We start from the raw sequence: 19,105 nt of genomic DNA on the forward strand, positions 1-19,105 counted from the left end.
GTTTTGAAATGAAGGGATTTTCCTGTGACATAATTGTGTATATCAAAGCTCTAAAAGCTAAGTAATTAAGAGTTTGAATGACAGACTTACAAGTCCAATGCAAAGCACCCTCTACAAAGAGATGACATAAACCAGAGGGTGGAAGAATACAGTGTGTGTGTATATGTGACAAAAATTCCCTGTTGGTTCAAGAATAGGTGCTTTGTTTTTCATTAGATACAATATTGGAAATGTGTCATCTTTAATCCATTTCTGTCAAGCTCGGTTGTCAGAAAGAGTGAAATTTCTTTCAAAAAAGACATAGCTGCTAATCCCTAAAAGCACAGTGCAACCACATTCTGGTCCTTCCAGATCTCTAATCAGTGTCTCTTCTGCAAAGATGCCCTAGAATTTTGGAAATTGCCTCATAATATTAATAGAAAAAATTAAAAGTACCCCTTTTTCCCTATTCTTACCTTGAGGAGAGGGACACCTTTTCAAATATTTGTTGCTTTTGTAACGTAGTGTCACAGTTTCATCAATCAACTGAAAGCTCATCAGCTTCTCAGTATGAATTAGAGCTTTAGAAATGATTGATGTGGTGGTCTGTTTTCTTTGAATCCTGTCTTGTAGTGCTTTAAAAGAGTCCCCATATGGTGAAACCTGCAATTTTGAAACAAAGGCCTTTTCCCATTGGGTATGACCAGGTACTCAGAATACTGAAAGGAATCAGTCATAGAGCTGTAGTACTTTTTCACAGGAATAATACTATGTGTTAGGAAAAAACTGGCTAACAATCAGATTTCTTTGACAAAAGATGTGAAGTTTGCTTTTTTAAATATGGAATTCATTAGTATTATTGAATAGCCTTATCATATTTCTTTTAACTATAAATGATTTTCTCATACTTGGTTCTTGAGTTTTCAAAGACTTCAGAAGTTACATAAAAGTAGGTACACAATAGAAGACTGGGCATTGTGGAGGTGTTAATATGTGGCAGATTTTTTTGAACCTAAGCATACGTATTTCAGGACCCATTATCTTGTCTTTTCTTTTGATAAAGTGGTTTTAGATTGACTATTACATTCCAAGGAAATTCAACACAGATTATTTCAGTGACAGAGTGGGCAACACTGGACAACTGTTCGTCCAGCTGGACAAGATGGAAAAATAAATGTATTCTCAAATGTCCTCTCAGGGAAGAACTGGGTGAGAGGCAGTTTCTGGTGTGCTACACAAATGAATAACCAAACATCAGGACCAGGATAAAGGCAGGGAACAGCTCAGCTCTTGGAGCTGATACCTGCAGAAAGAGTTGTAAGTCCGAGTCACAGGTGGCTGAAGGATGTGCAGAGACCATTAACATAAACATTGTTCTGTGATGCTGAACATTTGTGATGTGAAAATCACCTTTAATTGTAGCTGTACAGCAGCCTCTGTGCACTCACCTATGCTGAAACAGACCTTTCATAAAAAAATATTGTTCATATAGTACTAATCTGTGTTCAGTGACAGCACAACTCTTCATGTACATTTATTTATTGAACACTGGGGTAGGCATAGAGCGTGTTTCTCTAAAAGCTTCCATGAATGTTAATGACAAGGAATATCACTTGTAGGCAGCACTTGTGCCTAGGAAAGTACAGAAAAGGAAACCCAATAAAGCATCATGTAAAAAATATTAGCTTGCTGAAAAGCTTTTTATGGTTTGAATTAATTTTTAGTTCAGCAACACTTGTTAAACCTATAAATAGATAAATAGTCTCTTGCCTTCCTATGGCTTTTTTCCTCTTACAGTGTGCTTTAGAAGTCTTCACATTCAGTGATTTTTATTTTATTATATTTAGTTAACACTGCAGGCACTCTTTCAGAGAACTGCTTTGATAACAGGCTGTTTTATCTCAGTTTCTAGTGTGATAAAAGCCAATTTGGAGTCACTTACTTTATACAAAACAATGCAAAGTACAAGATATTTTGATGATAATAGCAACTTTAAAAAAGGATGACCATCTGCCTTTATTCACTTCTCCTGCTTTCAGTGTCCTTTTGAGCTCCACTTTCCCTATGGAAAGATGAAATCACAGAGATCATTTTCCTGTCAGCTGCGAAGATGTGGTAACCATCGTATAAGACAAACATATGGCTGGGTCTTAAGGGCTTTTTCAAACTGGGAATCCAAATATAGGCTGCCAAGTTGTGTACAGAAGCATCTGCCATGTCAGTTTCCCATCACAACGCCTCCCTGCACCACCAGAAAGCCTGAGCTGGTGCCTGCTCTTTTCCAGGTTGGCATTTTATGGCAAGAACAACCCACAAAAATGTAGAGCTGTGTATCCAAACAGCTCCTTAATCTGAATGTTGATCTGAATGTAGACTCCTTAATCTGAATGTTTTAGGAATAGTTTGGGACAGATGGGACTCATCCATGTAGAGATTTCCAGCAAAATCCCAGTTGTAAACTGCAGGGTGAGCATGGAAAGACCTGGAAGTTGAGCAATCTCTGTGTGTGGAACAGGGATTATTTTGAGATATACTTTAGTCCCATGGCAACGCCATTCACACAGTCCTTATTGGGCAGGCCGGGAAGGATCTATTCATACTCCATCTGGTTTGTTTTTACATTTCCTGACCAAACTGCTGTCTAGTCCCTGTACCTTGCTTTATTTGTGGTCCCTTGATTCCGATGGTTTCCCTCCTGAAGAGGGTTAAGCAGGAATTGCCACATACATGGGTCTGTAGCAGCTCCTCATGCCAACCAGATCATGTTTCCAACTTCAACCACTTGATTTTCCTGCTGCCCAGTGCTCCTGCCCTCCTCCCTTTTGTGAGGAATGTGGTAATTTTTGCCTCTGTGAGCTGTTATAGCTCTTATTGGAGATTGACTTCCTTTGACCTTGAAGGTGGATTTCTGGTATGGGGTGGCCTTGCCCATGCCTTCCTTCCACTGGTGGCTCTGGCAAGTGAGGTCTGCACTTAAGAAAAAACACAGATGAAGGAATTTGCAGTTGACCACTTACTTCCTCATCAGCCCCTCATAGGAGAAAGACCCGGATATATAGAGCTTAATGAGGCATTTTTCTGTAGGTAACCAGCGCAATTATGAGAAACTTCCTCCTTAAAATGTTTGTGTGAAGACAACTGTTTTGGTTGAAAATGTGCATGGTGCTTGTGGGCTGAAATCACTGTTGATACTTTTATATAGGAATACTTTTATTTTATCTGTGTGGGGCTTTGGGTTTTTTTTTGTTTTTTTCGTTTGGGGTTTTTTTGTGCTCTATAAGCAAGGCCTTTTGATACATTTATCAAAACCAAGACTGGTGATTTTTATAAACTTTTGTTTTGAAGCAGAATATGCACCCTGTCCCCATTCCAGGAAGTTAATTTACGTTTTCTAATTGCATGGAACTTGCCTTGAAAATCAGAGGAGGATGTGTAGGAAGGTAAAGGTGCAGGAAGTTAGATTTATTGCTGTTTGTGAGGCCATTTAGCACTGTTCAGAGCAGTTTTAGCTCATCAACACTCCACTGGTGAAACTCAAAATATCTATCATGTTTATCTGAGACAGCCTTCTGCAATGTATCTTCATTTGTTCTTACCTAGTGTTTGCTCTCGCCCTGTACTTTACTTTTTACCTTACTTTAAAACTTCAGTCATTTACTTCAGGAGCCAAAATTCTTTTCCCCCTCACCCCATGCACTGAATAACCAACTAATAAGCAGGTAGTTAACAATTCTGTAAGTATTTCTTCCACCTAAGCTAACTATTGAATGGGAACTGTGTTGTTAGCAATTGGAATCCCACTGGAAACATGCCTTGAACAGACTTAAAGCTGCAGCCATGGCAATCAAAAGATTAATAGATAAGTAATTGATTTTAATAAGTTACTCTCCTGCATGGACTATTTTAAATTTTAAGATTGCTAAAATAAGATGTTGAATAAACACGAAGAGAAGAGACTTGCAGTAGCTGGATTAAAAAAAAAAAAAACAGAAAACTGCCTGTATTCACACATCTAACATTGTCTGAAAAAAAAAAGTTTTAAAAATATTGTGGTTAAGTATTTGAATAAAGAGTACAGAAAATAATTTTTCAAAAATAGATCCTTATTAGCAGTCTGGGTCGGAAAACTAGATATTCACTTTGATTAGGGTTTTCCATTGCGAGGAATAAAAATTTTATTTCACAGGTTGCAAGTTAAAAAATATGAAAAGTGATGTATTTACATTACAAAGATGAAACTGAGTTACAGTGGCTAATAGGATAAGTGTAGCAAGTTAGACATTAGAAGAGGGATGTGAACCAAATTTACCAGGTAAATTAACTTTGTTAGAGCACTTGAGCTGGAGCAAAGATAACAGCACCTTTAGGAGACAAACTGCCTGCCTTGCTGGTGTACTCCAGTGTTTCTCTAATGATTATAAAATTCTTTAGGCAAGATTTTTTTCACCAGCCTAAGGGCACCAAAAGGTATTGATAAATGTGCAACAGAAATAGAATGAAAGCTGGACTCAATGCCCTAACTCTTCATATCCTGACACCTGCTGAAACAGTTCTGGTTCTTTTACTCTGCCTTACTGAAATTGTGCTCCTGCATGACATGGGTGCCACTGATTTGCAAAGAAAGCTACTCAGTATTTCCAGGGCTTGAACAACAAGCCCGGAGAATCCCTTAAAAAATAATGTCCTGGAAAGCAAAGTAGCAGATAGAGTCTGGCCAAGGCAAAGGGGAGCTGAAGCTGTCAGCAGTGTCCACCTGAGGCAGATCAGATATGGACTGAAATGCATTTGGCAGCTCTTTCCTGTGCCACACTCAGTTTCACCTTGTGCCCAAGGATTCCACACTGCTTCATACAAGTAAAGGTGAATGGTGTCTGGGTGCAGTCAGCACTGAACAAAGGGATCTGAACACACTTGTTAGTGCAGAAGGTTCTCTGCTATTTCCAGACTGTTCAGTGTGAGAAAGGAAGTGAGCCTCAATGATGTACCCAAGGTTATGCCCCAAATTAGTTACAAGATGGGAAGGTGTCACAAGCAGTCCCCTTGTGGGATTGTGGGGCTGATCTGCCTGCCTAAAAATAAAAGAAAGACAGTCCTCTTCAGTGAGCAATTTAAGGCAATTTGTATTAAACAATTTGTTATGAGATTTGATTAAAAAAAAAAAAACCTTAGTGAAGCTAGACTAAACAGTGTTCTCAGCATAGTGGTCATCCTTTGATGTGATGCCTTAGAGGAGCTGAGGCAGAATGTGCTTTTTCTGTGCAGTTCAATAAAAATAAGGCTGTGAAACATCTTATGATGAAAAAATCCAAAGACTCTCAACCTCTAACACTGAACCTTAAAATTACCATACCTGAATGTGGCAGATGAGTCGTGTTCATTATTTTAGCAGCATCTGTGCCCATTTACACCAGCTAAATATCTAGCATTCAATATAAGCAATTTTCTTGTCCCTTTTCAATTAGCTCCATTACAGAAAATCTAATTAAATCATATCTTTTAGCAGGAACCAAGAATTCAAGAGCTAAATTTTTGCATTTAATTAAAACCTCTTCATCTTGAACTGTTAATTTCCTGAAAAAGATATCCAATAGTTTTTCCTCTGTTCCACTTCGTTCCTGAATGAAATGGCTCATTTACTCTGAGTTGGCTCTTGAAGTGTTCACTTAGGCTCTAACTCTGGTGGCAATCTCAGAAGATGATGGGGATCATAGCTGCTTTTCTCCGCACTTCTGGGTAAAATCTCTTCAGATACAGCTTGTGTTTCTTCTGGGCCCACAGAGACATCTGGATGACCATCAGGAAAGCAAAGACGCCAACTAGCAGGGGAAAAGATTCAAAGAAAAGGATCACATTTGTTATTTCAGTGCCTCTTTCTGGAGATGCAGTAGGGTTTATAGAAATATTTGCAGTCTCTTTTGTGGGCAGACAACACAGCAGTTCCTCTCAGCCTAGCAGTTGCTGATATATCAGCCCAAGGCTCAGCCTCCCCCTCAGATTTAGCACAGATGACCTTCACATTTGTTAGACACACCCTGTACCACCTCTGACTTCACCATAAATCCATATATCACAAGGCATCCTTGGCCATGGTGCTGTCTATACCCATGACCTCCCTCGACCATACTTCTAGTTAGCTTCTGAGCTACAACACTTCTTTATTTCTACCTCTGGCTCCCAACCATGACTGGGAGAAGTGCTCTAACTCCCTGTGTAGAGGGAGAGCTCGACCCTAAAGCAAGTAGGCAGTAGCAGCCAGATTCAACAAACAGGCACCAAACAGGAGATCATTTTACTGCATTTGCATTTTGCAAATTCATTATCCTTTGATTAATGTGGAGGTGGTTAATCAGAAACATCCATTTGGTGTCCAGTTAAGCTATGTCTGGGACAATTACAGCAAGAATGAGTGTGCTGCATATGTTTCTGCCCCTGCCACTGTAGGGACAGCCCTCCATTGTCCCCAGACTTTCAGATAATCTTCATACCAAAGCCTAAAACACAAGAACATTTCATCTTTTCAAACAAAATTTCAATTTATTTTTTGCATGATGCAGTTTAACCCACTTTTGAAATTCGTACTTTTCCATTTGTAAACTGTGTGGGGCTACTTCTTACAAGTAGTTTTTATAGGTTTCTGTTTTGAAATGGAAAAATAATTTAAAAACTCAATGTTTTGGATAGCTCAGTTCCAGGGACCACATTTTTTTGTGAGTGTTTAGGTCTTCTAAGAATGCAGCAAAGTACTGAGCAAGAGTCTCAGATTCCACTAAGCAGGCTGCTCTTACAAGCATCTTGGAGGTTTATCTCATATGGCAAATTTGATGGCAATATTTCATATACTATAAACTTTTTTTGGCAAATCTTAGATTTCTAGAATTCTCTTCCACAGACACTTTAAATGCTGTCTTCATTCTGTTTCAAACTTACCTGGCAGAGTTTGTGTCATCACCGTGAAACTAATCCAAGACCCAGCCTGTTGCAGAGAAAAAGGCACAGTTAGTTCTATATTTTATGCAAAGCAAAATGGCAAGTCTTCAAAAGCTCCCCATGGAAAAAGAGTGTGGTACTTGTATGGAAATGAGAGAGGAAAAATAGTAAGAAATTAACCCCCCAGTGTGCTGGATGGGGTGAATAGAGGGGTGGTAAATCTTTAGATCACTGGGGAGACTGTATGGAGGGAAATACAGACAAAAGTCTATGTGGCAGGGATGTGAGGGATGCAGAGGGTCTGGTGGAGAAATGTTTGTGGGAGCAAGGAGATTCTGACATACAAAGCATGAGGACGGATGTGCAGAGGAAACTGCGTGGAGGTGTTGCAGATTTTCTGCAGACAAAAGCTGAAACAGTACCCACCTACCCTTTGCACACTAGCAGAAGAAAGTCATGTACCTCATATGTGTAGTTGGGACAGGATACCAGCAGGAAGAGCCATGTGAAGGGGTTGTAGGTTGGACTTGGAAAGCAGGTTCTATTTCCTTGTGAAAGGGGGAAAAAAAGGGTGGGGAAATCAGAACCAGTTTCAATCCAGGGAGAGAGGAGCTGAGCCTTATCACAGCCTGCCTATGTAACAGCAATCCCCCGGGCCAATGCTCTCAGGGTACAACCTGTTAGAACTAAGTTTCAGTGAAATCTTTTGAGGTAGCAAAAGCTGTATTTATCCCAGTGAGAAAGAACTTAAATCAATTTTTTGGCTCTTTCTGCTTTTAAGCTGAATTAAGCACCTTGCAAGAAATAACATAAGCAGTTTCCTAACCACAGTGCATGAAAACATTCCAGAAAGGAAATTGACTTCTGTGTGTGTAGTTGATCATACTGTGGTATTTTCTTTAATAGGGTGTTCTAGTGGGGAAATTACACTATTAGTGTCTGAAAACATATTTTACTTTCTGGTATATATTGCATAGCCTTTATTCTCATACACAAAAATGCAGAAACCCCAACCTGTTAAGAGCATATATATACACTGTGTAAGTATTCACAAGTCTGTCTCTGTGTTTGAATATATGCATGTACATCTTTGCCTGAGAATTTTTCTAAAAACTCTGCAATATAGTTTAGAAGTTTTTGAGACTTATTTAAAATTAAATGCATTGATGTCAGTCACCAGCATGCTTTAAAGAACTTCAGCGCTTAAATCCATATTTAAATTGCACTTGTGTCTAATTAAGATAAATTTGCTATAAGTTTTGGAACAACAGCAATGCTACTAATGTTTTCTTGTCACAAATTTTTGAAGGTGTTAGACCAATGGCATGGTTACTACTTCATCTTTCTTTATTCGGTGGCTGTAGGTACATAAATTACTGTATAAGAGCAGAAGATGGATAGGTTAAGGAACAGGAAACAAAGACAGACCTGAATTGGTTTGGTGAGCTAAAGCTACGTTGATAAAGTGATTTCCAGCTTCACACATCTGCAAGACATTAAAAACATATTTTCAGTCATATGCCTAAAAGGCTGTGGCAACTGTGTGCAGTGCATAACCAGAACCCTCCCTGTTACAGCTCAGTCTCTGTACTCAGCAAACATGTATTCCAGAAAACAGCCTGTGATTTCTGTCACACACATGAGTGTCCAGGGAACACTGTGGGTGCAGCAGCCTGGGGTGAAAGCCTCTGGCACATCTCCACAGAGCTCTGTGGGGTTCCCATGCCCAGCACAGGCAACATGTTTGGCCCTGGGGAGATTCCCTGGTTCTAAGGAATCCATCAAGATGCTCTTCTTGTTTTTTGGGGTTTTTTTTTCAGAATTTAATCCAAGCTGCAAAGAAGCAGGTGAAAAGCTGACCTCTGGTTTTGTAAAGATGTCACTGGTTAATGTCCCTACTACACGCTTTCAAAGGTGTTCAGCAGAACAGGAAGGGAAAAAAGGGCAATTTAAAAAAGCAGTAATCTCTAAAAGGCAGACTGGTTGAAAGGACAGTAGTCAGGGATTGACAAAGGAAGGGAGCCAGTCCTATTCCTGGTTCTGGAACTCTCTGGTTACGCCATTTCCAGCCATAACCAACTTCTCAAAGCTGGTCTCTAACATTTAGGTATTTCAAACCTTTGGTAGCAGTACCATTTCTCTCCATTTGGTTATACAGCCTGCAGCACAGGCTGATTTCAGATTTGCTTCAGCCCTTCAGTACTTCATCAGTTACGACTGCTGAAAAATGAAAATCAATATTTGCCCATATTTAAAATGGGAACTGGTAGGAAAATCAGTTTAAATTCCCGAAGAAGATAACCTGTCATCACAACTATATAATTTTATGGTTTTCATTTTTTTCCCCTACTCTGTGAAGAAATCTAAAATGGTGTATGCAGTTCAAGCTCAGGCCGAATTGAACTTTTTTTATTAATTTCTGGGTTTGAAGGATGATTTGGCCTCTCAAATTGAAAAAATGCAGTGTTGAAATTTGCATTTTCTTATATAATTTATAATTCTATAACTTGCAAGGGTCAAAAATGTTGAAGAAATTAAAATTAAAAGGAAAATGTTAAAACCTAGAGTTGTTAAAAGTGTGAAGTTACAAAATTAATACAAAAAAGGAATAATTTCAACTGTCATTTTAAAGTCAATTCTGAAAGTCATCCATAACAAATTTCTTTTGAAGCAAATTGAAAGGAATATGTAATTTCATTTTATATTGAAATGTGCTATTACCTGAAAAAACATTGTAGATAGAAGAATTGTTGAAGAATTTTCTCCATTTTGGCAGAGATTTTTGTGGAGTTTGTTTGGAAGATTTAAATCAGGTTTATTCATAAATAGATTGTTATTAGCTGTTATTCTGCATGGATAGGGAGTTACAGTTCAAGTCCTGCTGTCCTTTTAAATTCTTTTAATTCCAACTAACTGACAATCCTCTACTATAAATGCCAGATGTAAAACACTAAATAGCCAGAAAATTAAATTCCATTATAAAATACCATATCAGAAGCTATAACTCTAAGCATAGCAGTGGACATAATTTTAATTTACATACTTCCAATTATGAGCTGGGAACGTGATTTGTTTTTTCTGATTGGTATTATTTTAAAGAAATAGGTTTTGTGGTTAGAAGTGGTTTTGAAAAACTCTATAGCTAATGAGATGCCTATAGTATTGTAGAGCAAGAGATATTCACACACTATAATTAACCCCTACTAATTCTAAGCGAAACAAGCTAAAGGCATTTCTGCAGGGATTTTTATTGGCTTACCTTTGACTCTGCAGCTGCATTCTGCTGTGATTAACTCTTGTGTCCCTCTTTAGGCATGTGACTGTTAATGTTCTACATGCTAAATTTAAGCTAGTCCTCAGTTTATCATATATAAAATATGGGGCAGGGGGAAACAGCAGAGAAAAGCTGAAGCTATTGACAATTATAAAATATTGAAGCCTACACACTGTTTCCCCTCTTTATATTCCAAGTGTACCCTATGAGAAAAACATCCCTACAAAGCTTAATTTCTCTAAATATGAGAATCTTCCTGGAGGACCTGCAGAAATTCTTCATATTACTCAGTACTGTTGTTTACAGCAGCTGCAGATGTATACACTTAAATCAGGATGTGTAATAAAGGCAAGACTTAAAAGAGGGTAAAAAAAAAAAAAGAAATCTTCCAAATATTTTATTCATATGTTTTAGAAATCTGTGAAAAAAGCTCAAATTATTTTATTTGGTATGTTGATGTTTTAAATTCTTTGGGAATCTACCAACACAAGATCTCAAAGGGACAGGTCTTGAGTTTCCATGGGTAGGGAGCTCTCAAAAGACCTGTAAGAATTCAGAGCCTAGACCAGATGCTGATGCAGACCTTAAGGGGATTGACGTATTTTATAGCAAACACCCCCAACAGGACTCATCCCTTTGCTTGATGGCAGCATTTTCCTTGCAGGGCACATTCCACTGGTGCAGGGAAGGATGTTTCAAAGGAAAAGGAAGCTTTCTCTATGTACTGAATATTCAGGCAAGCAGTTTGCTTGGGGTCAAACACCCCCTGAGCCTGGGAAGGGTGCACACAGCAGGGTCTGGGTGTACTGCTGGCTGCCAGTGCCACAGCCTCCTGTCTCTGCAGTACTGGGCTATTGCTTTTGGTCTAGAGCATCATGGAGTGTATGAACTTCTTCATAGAGGCATTTTTCTTGTCTTTGCTGTACCTTGTTAGAGAGAGAAAAGCTGAGAACTGCATGGACAGACCCAGAGACAAACACTGCCAAAACTGTGACCTTTAAGGGTCCTGTTTTACAAAAGCATTTAGATATTGCTAACGAGTTTATGGATGTTTTTCTGAATAGTGTTTGCCTGAAGGAGCCTAGACATATTATTGTCCCATCACCCTGTCATATTTCTGGAAACTGATCTGTATCTGATTTTCAAAGAGGATGCTTTGGCTCTGGCTCAGCAGTTCCAGAGGACAGAGAAGATATACATTTCCATGATAACTTCTTACCAAGCCTCTGGCTCGCTATAAAGTTATGTTCAAACAGCAGGTTGGGTATTCTCAGTTATCCTTCATCAGCTACACTTTCCCTTGGTTTATTCCAATCTGGCAGTTTATTTCTATCATTTTTAATAGCCGTTGATGTAAGTTATTCAAGGTACTGAACTATTGCAAAGTCTGCTTGATATATAATTCTTCAGTGTTTTAAAAATGACAAGGTTCAGTCTGTCTAAATATTAGTGTTCTAACACAATTACCAGTAATAATAATGCTGATGATATTCTCACAGCTCTCAAATACAGTACTTCAGTTTAAACTCTATATACATAAATATTAGTAGAACACTGTCTGACTGAGAAGCCTTAATAGATTAGTACTGAATCCAGTCAAACTACACAAGGCTGTGGACATGGACTTCTGCATTACTGCATTTTGTTAGATTGTGAGTTAATCCTATTCCATCATCATAAATAAAATTTCATTTTTGTACATACCAGAAAAGCAAGAGCAGCATAAGAAACTTGTTTGTGGCCAAATGCTAGAAAACAGAATGAAATTATAAATTGCATTTTACGGTATGCACATGGTTTGCTATGGATGAAATTAATCTAGTGCTGAGGAGCAGAAATGCTTCTTTCCTGACAGGCTCTGCAGAGAGATCGGATATTATCACACACAATATGAAGACAATACAACCAGTAACAGCACTCTAGAAATGCTAGTTTTACACCACTGATCTCAAGGGAGTTTTCACCCAACTTTTTTTAGTATTTGCCAGCTTCATCTATCCAAGTGTTTTGTCAAAGCAGCTGGTGGTGGTGAATCCCTTGAAAAGGCAAGGAGAGGAGTGGAGTCAGTGTCAAAATGAGGCTGAGAATTGCAGCCTTGCCCATAGACACTTCTACTTCCACAAGCAGAAAACTCAATGCATAACCTAGCCATTACCTTCTTTTTACTTTAGTAGTGAGGCAATGGTGAGGCTTTACTACACAGCCACTACCTGCTTCACAGCCGTGCAGGAAATACATTTAATATTTGTAAATTTTACCTGCCATCTGGCTGCTCCCTCCTTTTTTTGGTTGTCCCCAAACCAGTGTAGGGCTCTACCATGTTCATGTCCAAAGGTTTACAATTCCCAGGTAAACCTTGGTCATGGCTGGGGGACACAAACCACATGTACATACCTGACTTGCCTTGGCTATGTCTCATCAAGCCTTTACTTTTGAGAACTCCCTTTTTCTGGCTGGCCCAGGACCTCTCTGTGGTGCCAAAGGCATTTTAAAGCAGTGGCAGGCAGTTAGAAATATTTCTTCTGGATGCTTCTTCTTTTGTGTCTTGAACAAAGAGCTTCCCCTATAAAGAAGCTGCACTTATTGATTTGATAGCCCAGGCTGCAAAAAACTGTGTCTAGGGAGTGTCTGCATTGTTTGCAGCATTGTTATCAAAGCCACACCAAATCCAACTGTCATTTAATGAATCACATAATTTTGAAACACAACTTTTGTATTTTGTTGGTGCTAGTTTGAAAGAAAAGCAAGTGTCATCTACGAGAAATTTTTGATTGAAAAAACTTAGCAATTTAACTAAGTGGGAATAAAAATGGCAAAGCAAAGGCTTTTTCTCCAAAGTTCACGTATAAATCTGAGATACAGAGGAAAAGAAAGACTAAGGTATAACAAGGAAAGTAAGGTAGCAGAATATGAAACCTATGCCAATTATTCTCAAAAGAAGCAAAAGTGCTCAGAGAAAACAGAAAAAAATCATGAAGAAACAGCAGTGCAAAAATAAAATATGATGAGAGGGAACAAAATGATGGATGAAATCTAAAACTTAAAAAAAAAATCTTTGTGTTATCAGCAGTATGTAATGGATTTTTACTGGTTTCTCAGAGGAAAAAAAAAAAAAAAAGCTTAATTTTCATGAAAAGGGTGTATCTTTAGCAAATAAATATCTCCTCCAAGAAAATGCAACCAGCTCACCAATTCTATTTCTCTCCTGACTTCTTTAGTACAGTTGTTGTGAAGATGAGCAAAATATATTGATCTTTGTGTTTTCTCTGCTTGTTCAAAATGTTGTGTTCATAAACAGGACAGCGATTGACCATTGCTGAGCAGGCACGAACATTCAGTGGCACAAAGCAAAGTTGCTTCCAACACAACAATCTTCCTCCTGACAGGGAGCAAAGACTAATTTCTGGCTGGATCAGCCATATGATTTAAAGTGGGACCCATTTCTTGATTTTGGAGAACTGCAGGTTACACAGCAAAGACTTTTCCAGAGCGAGTTTGTCAGTTTTGTGTCCTGCCCATACCTACATGGCGGCGTGTACCGTGGGTGGTTGATGTAGTATGCAATCCAGGATGTGAATCCCCAGTAAAAGGCACAGCCCTGGAACAGACAGATAATTTTTTTGAAAGGGCAATAAGGAAGTGCAAACTGTAACTTTCAAAGTATAAATTCTGCCAAGTGCAAAACCTGAGACCATTGAAAGGCTTTGCAGTTGCTTGTGAGCCTTAGAATATATATTTTTCTAAGTTGCTGTGAAGGCAGTAAAAAATAAACTTGGGATATAGTGTAGATATTTTTATTATTTTGTTGTTTTATTCCTGTGGTAGGAATTGGCACTTGTCTTCTCCTTTTTTGAATTTACTGCTGAAGATCACATTTCTATGAGCAGTGCTATTAAAAATCTAGGGCTGCTTAACACAGCTGAGCTGTTACTGTATCTGAAATTTGGCATTTCCAAGCAAGATAGAGCAAGACAAACAGAACACTAAACCAGACAAAACAAGAAAAAGTGAAGCCCTGTATAATAGCCATGTGTTAATCTCCTTCACCAGAATCCTAAATGTTTAAAGGGAGGGTCTTTACATCACACTAAATGGAATGGGGGGGTGATACAAAATGGCCAAGACAGAGTGTGTAAAAAAAAAGAAAAGAAGGCCTGTGAATAATGACACACTGTTGAAATTCAGGAGGCTTTGGATGAGAGAAGACCTGGCCAGCTCAGTATCTTCCTGCCTGACGCCTCCATCTATAGAAGGAAAATGGTTTTTTCCTACTTGTAATTTGATTTTCACTCCCTAGCACCAGGCTGTTTCTTGCTCTGTATTTATACCGCACCAAGGAAGCAGTGTATGATTTCTGTCAACACTGCTAGATGTTGCAGCAGCAGCTATCACCATAAAATAGTACAGAGTCTGAAAAATAACCTGGACTTGACAATCAGCCCCTTGGGTGAATGAGTCAAAGTGGTCATTTACATGCAGGAGCAAAAATGGACATTGATTTCAATTTATGTCCTTGGGGACATGATCCTGAAATCCATCCTGTTATCTGTATTTTAACTAAACATAATTCCTGGACCTACAAAATAAATTAATTTTTATTTCCCTATCTTCTTCCAAGGACTGCTTTGGTATGAGGATATTCTCTCTTACACAAGATTATAAAAATATTGTCACCTTTATCATATTTTTCAGAGGAGTGTGCCCTTCCGAAAACTTGTGAACAAATAATGTCTCCAGAAGATGCCTGATGTAGTGTAAACAGTGACAGAAGCAGGCCAAGCTGCAAGAGACAGAAAAAAAAGGAAATTAAGGTAAGTGAAAGATTGTTTTTATTACTTCAGGGTTAATGTCATGAAAGGAATAAGAACTAATACTCCAAAACTGCAGAGTCACATTAAAATTGTGGGATTTAAGATATTGTCTTAATTGAAGCATCTGGAACCAAAGATTAATGGAATAATTTTCAGTGTTAGACAAAGTTGCTTGCATTTTGCAGGGATGCAACTTATTTTTACTAGCCTTGAAATAAAAAGAGCTCCTGGAGCTCTGAATGTGATACATAGTCATGACAAGACATTTAGACAGGACAGCTGCGTGTACAGCCAGGCGTCTGACGCGCCTTTCCAAAAGATGTCTCCCACGTTTTAAGGCCACCTTAATGCTCCTGTAGGATGTGTCTGACATTTAAAAACATTCTGAATGTCTTCTGAATGGTTTCCTTGTCCTTTGCCAACTCAAGTAGCTGCATGGAGGTAGCTTGTGTTTCATTTCCTTGTGGACGCAAAATGAGATTTTGTTGCGAGTTAATCCGTTCTGATGGCTTTTTTGTTGCCTGTTATAAAGAAATGAGGCAATTGTGGTAGAAATTATTATATTGATTCTCTTTTGAGGAAGATTATGAAACAATAACAGGCATTGCTGATTTGCTTCTGAGAATGAGCTGCAGCTCCTAGTGATTGAGTTTCAGAAACAAATGTCAGGAGTGATTCCTGATGGCATTTTATCTTGGTTACATTTACTGTACTACCATAGCCCTTCTTGCTGCAAACCAATTACAAGACATAAATGAAAAGTGTTTTTCAGCATGTGAATTCTCAAATAATTTTATTATGCTTTGTGTATGGTAGCTAAAGTCAAAGATTAAACAATTTCAAAGTAATTAAACCAGAGAGAGTTGAGCTAAGAGAATTTCGAACAATTAACGACTTATCCAAAGCCTGGAGCAAATTTCCAGCTTTGCTGGAAATTTTAAAATTAATTTGGCTTAGGATGGGGACCTCAGATGAACCCATTAAGGAGTGGTCACTGGCAGGATTCTGCCCAACCCTTGCCCACCTAAAAGAAGGCAAAGGCATTGCAGGTTCTTCTGTGCTGCCAGAAACTCTCTCCTTTTAAGCATATGCACAAGAGAAGGAAGACAAGTATCTTGCAGCTCTGGATTTGAATTCAATTATTCTGTGTTCTCATTCCCAGCTCCACTAACTCCCTTAATGTCTCTCCAAGTGCCTGTTCCTCCATCTGTAAATGGCATTATTACTCACTGTATTTCTCTGCTGTGTACCAGTTCCCCTGATTCTGCAGTCACAGTTTGGAAAAAGTGTGTGGGAAAGCCATACATTCCTTGAGCCTCCTAGGTGCCTGTCTACCCTCCTGTAAGTGGGCCAGGCTTTCCTTGATCACTTGTCACCCTTCTGCCAGGCACTAATCACCCAAAATGGGGACAATTCCACTGAAGGAAAGTCCCTTTAAGTGTGAAAGTTCCAGTCTGCCTGGTGCATTCTACCTCCGTCCTGTGGAGATGCTTCTTTTGAGTATCTTGACCTGACTCATGATGTGCACACTTGTGGAATTTCCTCCTTCCTGTGCCTAGGTGGGAGCTGGTTTGGGGTAGTTATCTTCTGTGCTGGATGCTGATGCTGCTCATCTCAAGAGCAGGAATGGGAGAGGGGCACCTGAAGTCTTGTCTTCTCTGTCAAGCATGACTTTGGGTTACTACCCACTGTGATTATTATTTCACTTTCTGACTTGATGTCAAAATATTTGAGGAAAACACTGCATCTCCATGGTAATCCATTGCTGGGATCCCATATTTGGTCAAGTTTGTGAGTGCTGCTAAAATGACCTACAGGTATTGGTAATAACTGAATCTGACATGATGCAGGCAGTCTCATACTCCCTGTAACATCCTCAGCTCTGGAATTGCCATCTCCATCCCTTTGGTTTCTCATGATCCAGGAAGATAAAATAATTCCCACAAATGTCACTTACTGAACCACTGGGTGGCGGAAGTTCTTCCTGCTTTCCACATGATCATAAATAGTCGAGAGGCGAATGTAGAAGAGCAGATATATGAGAAGAGGCCCGGTGTATTCTGTTAGAAAAAACTGGAAATGAAAAATAAAATAGCTGTGGCAGAGTAGAAAATTATATCAGGAAAGTTGTGAGAGAAAGAATACCCCTATCCACAACCCCTATTCATCCTTCAAATTACTTTTGGCTTCATTTTCAGGATTTAAATGACACATAAGAGATTCTTCTGCAGTCTCTTTAGCAAAGGAGTAAAATCCATCTAGGAAATGAGAGATAGGTTTCTGTGCAGAACATTAACCCAGTCAGGAATACCTCATGGAAGGTGGTCAAAATCACCGTTATCTCCTCTTTATATTTTTGGCTGTGCCATCAAGTGCCTATTTGGAATCTAAATAACACTGAGAAACAAGGCCAAGAAACTGAAGGCAGCTTGCTTTCTGCCAGTGCTTTTTGCAATTAAGTGGTACACCAGTTAAAAGCCAACCAGGCATGACAGAAACAAACACAGCTTTGAATCCTGGTAGCTTGCAGAGTTATCTGGAAGGGAGGCTATCATTGCTTGAAATTTGGTGGAGGATGGAAGAGCAGGACCAGCCTGCATGGTGCTTTGAGCTCTTTCTTGGTCACTGTGTGGTTCTCCTCACTGTGCAGGCACCAGCAGAAATAGCCTGTGGTGGGCAGACTGGAGAAAATTACCCTACCATGACAAAAACAAAGAAGAAACCATTTCATCTCAGCATTGTCACCCCTGCTAGGCACACAGAGCTGAGGGGAGGGGCAGGGAGAGAAGGCAGAGTCATGGAGATGACATGAGCCACCCTCAGTTTAAACTCTCACTTTGATTTGGTACAGTCTGCATTGCTTTTTCTTGGGGAACATTCTTAAGCCACACACAAATTGAAGAAGTAAAATTACATTAGAGTGATGAGAGATCTAGATTTGATCACCTGTCACTGACCACTGCACTGAATCCCAGAATAAAATGGAAGTGGTGTAGTCCTACACATTTACAAGGATGGGCAAATCTTATCTCAAGTGCTTATCATTGCTTCAGGGAGAAAGATTTATAACTGTTGGGTTATTTGGCTTTATGGTGTCTATTGGCACTGCTGTAGAATTGTAATGAATAAACACCTGTGGCTTAAGGAAGCAACACTAACTTCAGACCACCTTGTACAGAACTAGTATTTGGCTCCCCATCAGGCTGTTCTTCTAATCACTCTTTGGAAGAACATTGAAAGAGAAAGGTTTTCCTACAGGAATATCTAGCAATTACGTTCCCTTTTCCTCTGTTACAGGGGGAAACATTTTGAAATTTTATCCATTCATAGCGGGACAGTCTCCAAAAGTAACAACAGACTTAAGTGTTCTCTACCAGGGGAACATCAAATTCCCTTTTGTTCCAAGTGACACCGTGACTCCTGTGCTCCATTTAGACTCTGAATGATCCCAAGAGCAGGTGTGTGTTTGTGTGTGTGCAAAAATATTTAATCCAGGAGTGCAAGAGCACTCATAGTGGGATACCTCACAGCCAAGGGCTTATTAGAATTTTGTCCTGATAGCAGTTGTATGGATTTGTTCCAAAATGTGAGCCCACTGTGTTTGGCATGCTGCAGACACTGTAAGGGATGGCCTTTTCTATTTAAACCTAACAGACTAAATCTAGACTATGGTGGTGTAGGGGACAGATGTGCAGGTAATGTGGTCTGAGCTGGTCAGGGGAAGAGCCTGGAATGAGCTGCTTTGTTCAGTGGAGCTTTTTCTCTCTGCCATGAGCTGCACCACAAAGTACATCCGTGACTGCCAGCTTTCAACATCTGTTTGGCACAAGCACATTGCAAGGCTGCCAGGAGGAGTTTGGCAGGACTTAGCACCAAGTTGTGTTTACTTGTCACTGCACCAAGTGCTCCCCCCTTACCCCCGACTGATTTCAGATGCTGAAAGGAGAAGGAGAGTTTCAAGATTTAGTAAAAAAATCTCTTTTTAAAAGTCAAAACTCCAGACACAAGATAACAGAACCTTTGTGATGGGGTTTGATGTAGGAAGGAGAGATGCATGAGTGCGACTCAGAGAGCACTCACAGAGCTCTTGAGGTGGGCTTTGTGGAGGGAGAGG

At 39.4% G+C, this 19,105-nt stretch overlaps 1 protein-coding gene and 1 long non-coding RNA gene across 3 annotated transcripts in view; one reads left to right on the forward strand and one right to left on the reverse strand.

The window, feature by feature from the left end:
* Positions 1 to 19,105, forward strand: part of LOC102060434 (uncharacterized) — a 338,547-nt gene that overhangs the window by 276,983 nt on the left and 42,459 nt on the right. Inside the window, exon 9 of the long non-coding RNA XR_003379910.2 lies at positions 14,873 to 14,991. This is a non-coding gene — a long non-coding RNA (uncharacterized LOC102060434). The remainder of the gene's footprint in view (positions 1 to 14,872; positions 14,992 to 19,105) is intronic.
* Positions 3,169 to 19,105, reverse strand: part of TECRL (trans-2,3-enoyl-CoA reductase like) — a 59,628-nt gene continuing 43,691 nt past the window's right edge. For both annotated transcript variants that reach the window (XM_074540885.1, XM_005485359.2), the window contains exons 5-12: positions 16,949 to 17,064; positions 14,855 to 14,960; positions 13,706 to 13,778; positions 11,885 to 11,928; positions 8,335 to 8,392; positions 7,369 to 7,454; positions 6,907 to 6,952; positions 3,169 to 5,795 (exon numbers count right to left, since the gene is read on the reverse strand). In XM_074540885.1, the coding sequence (XP_074396986.1) occupies positions 5,668 to 5,795; positions 6,907 to 6,952; positions 7,369 to 7,454; positions 8,335 to 8,392; positions 11,885 to 11,928; positions 13,706 to 13,778; positions 14,855 to 14,960; positions 16,949 to 17,064 (657 nt within the window). In that variant the 3' untranslated portion in view covers positions 3,169 to 5,667. The remainder of the gene's footprint in view (positions 5,796 to 6,906; positions 6,953 to 7,368; positions 7,455 to 8,334; positions 8,393 to 11,884; positions 11,929 to 13,705; positions 13,779 to 14,854; positions 14,961 to 16,948; positions 17,065 to 19,105) is intronic.

This window comes from Zonotrichia albicollis, chromosome 5 (genome assembly GCF_047830755.1).
Source record: "Zonotrichia albicollis isolate bZonAlb1 chromosome 5, bZonAlb1.hap1, whole genome shotgun sequence".
NCBI classification, from domain to species: Eukaryota; Metazoa; Chordata; class Aves; order Passeriformes; family Passerellidae; genus Zonotrichia; species Zonotrichia albicollis.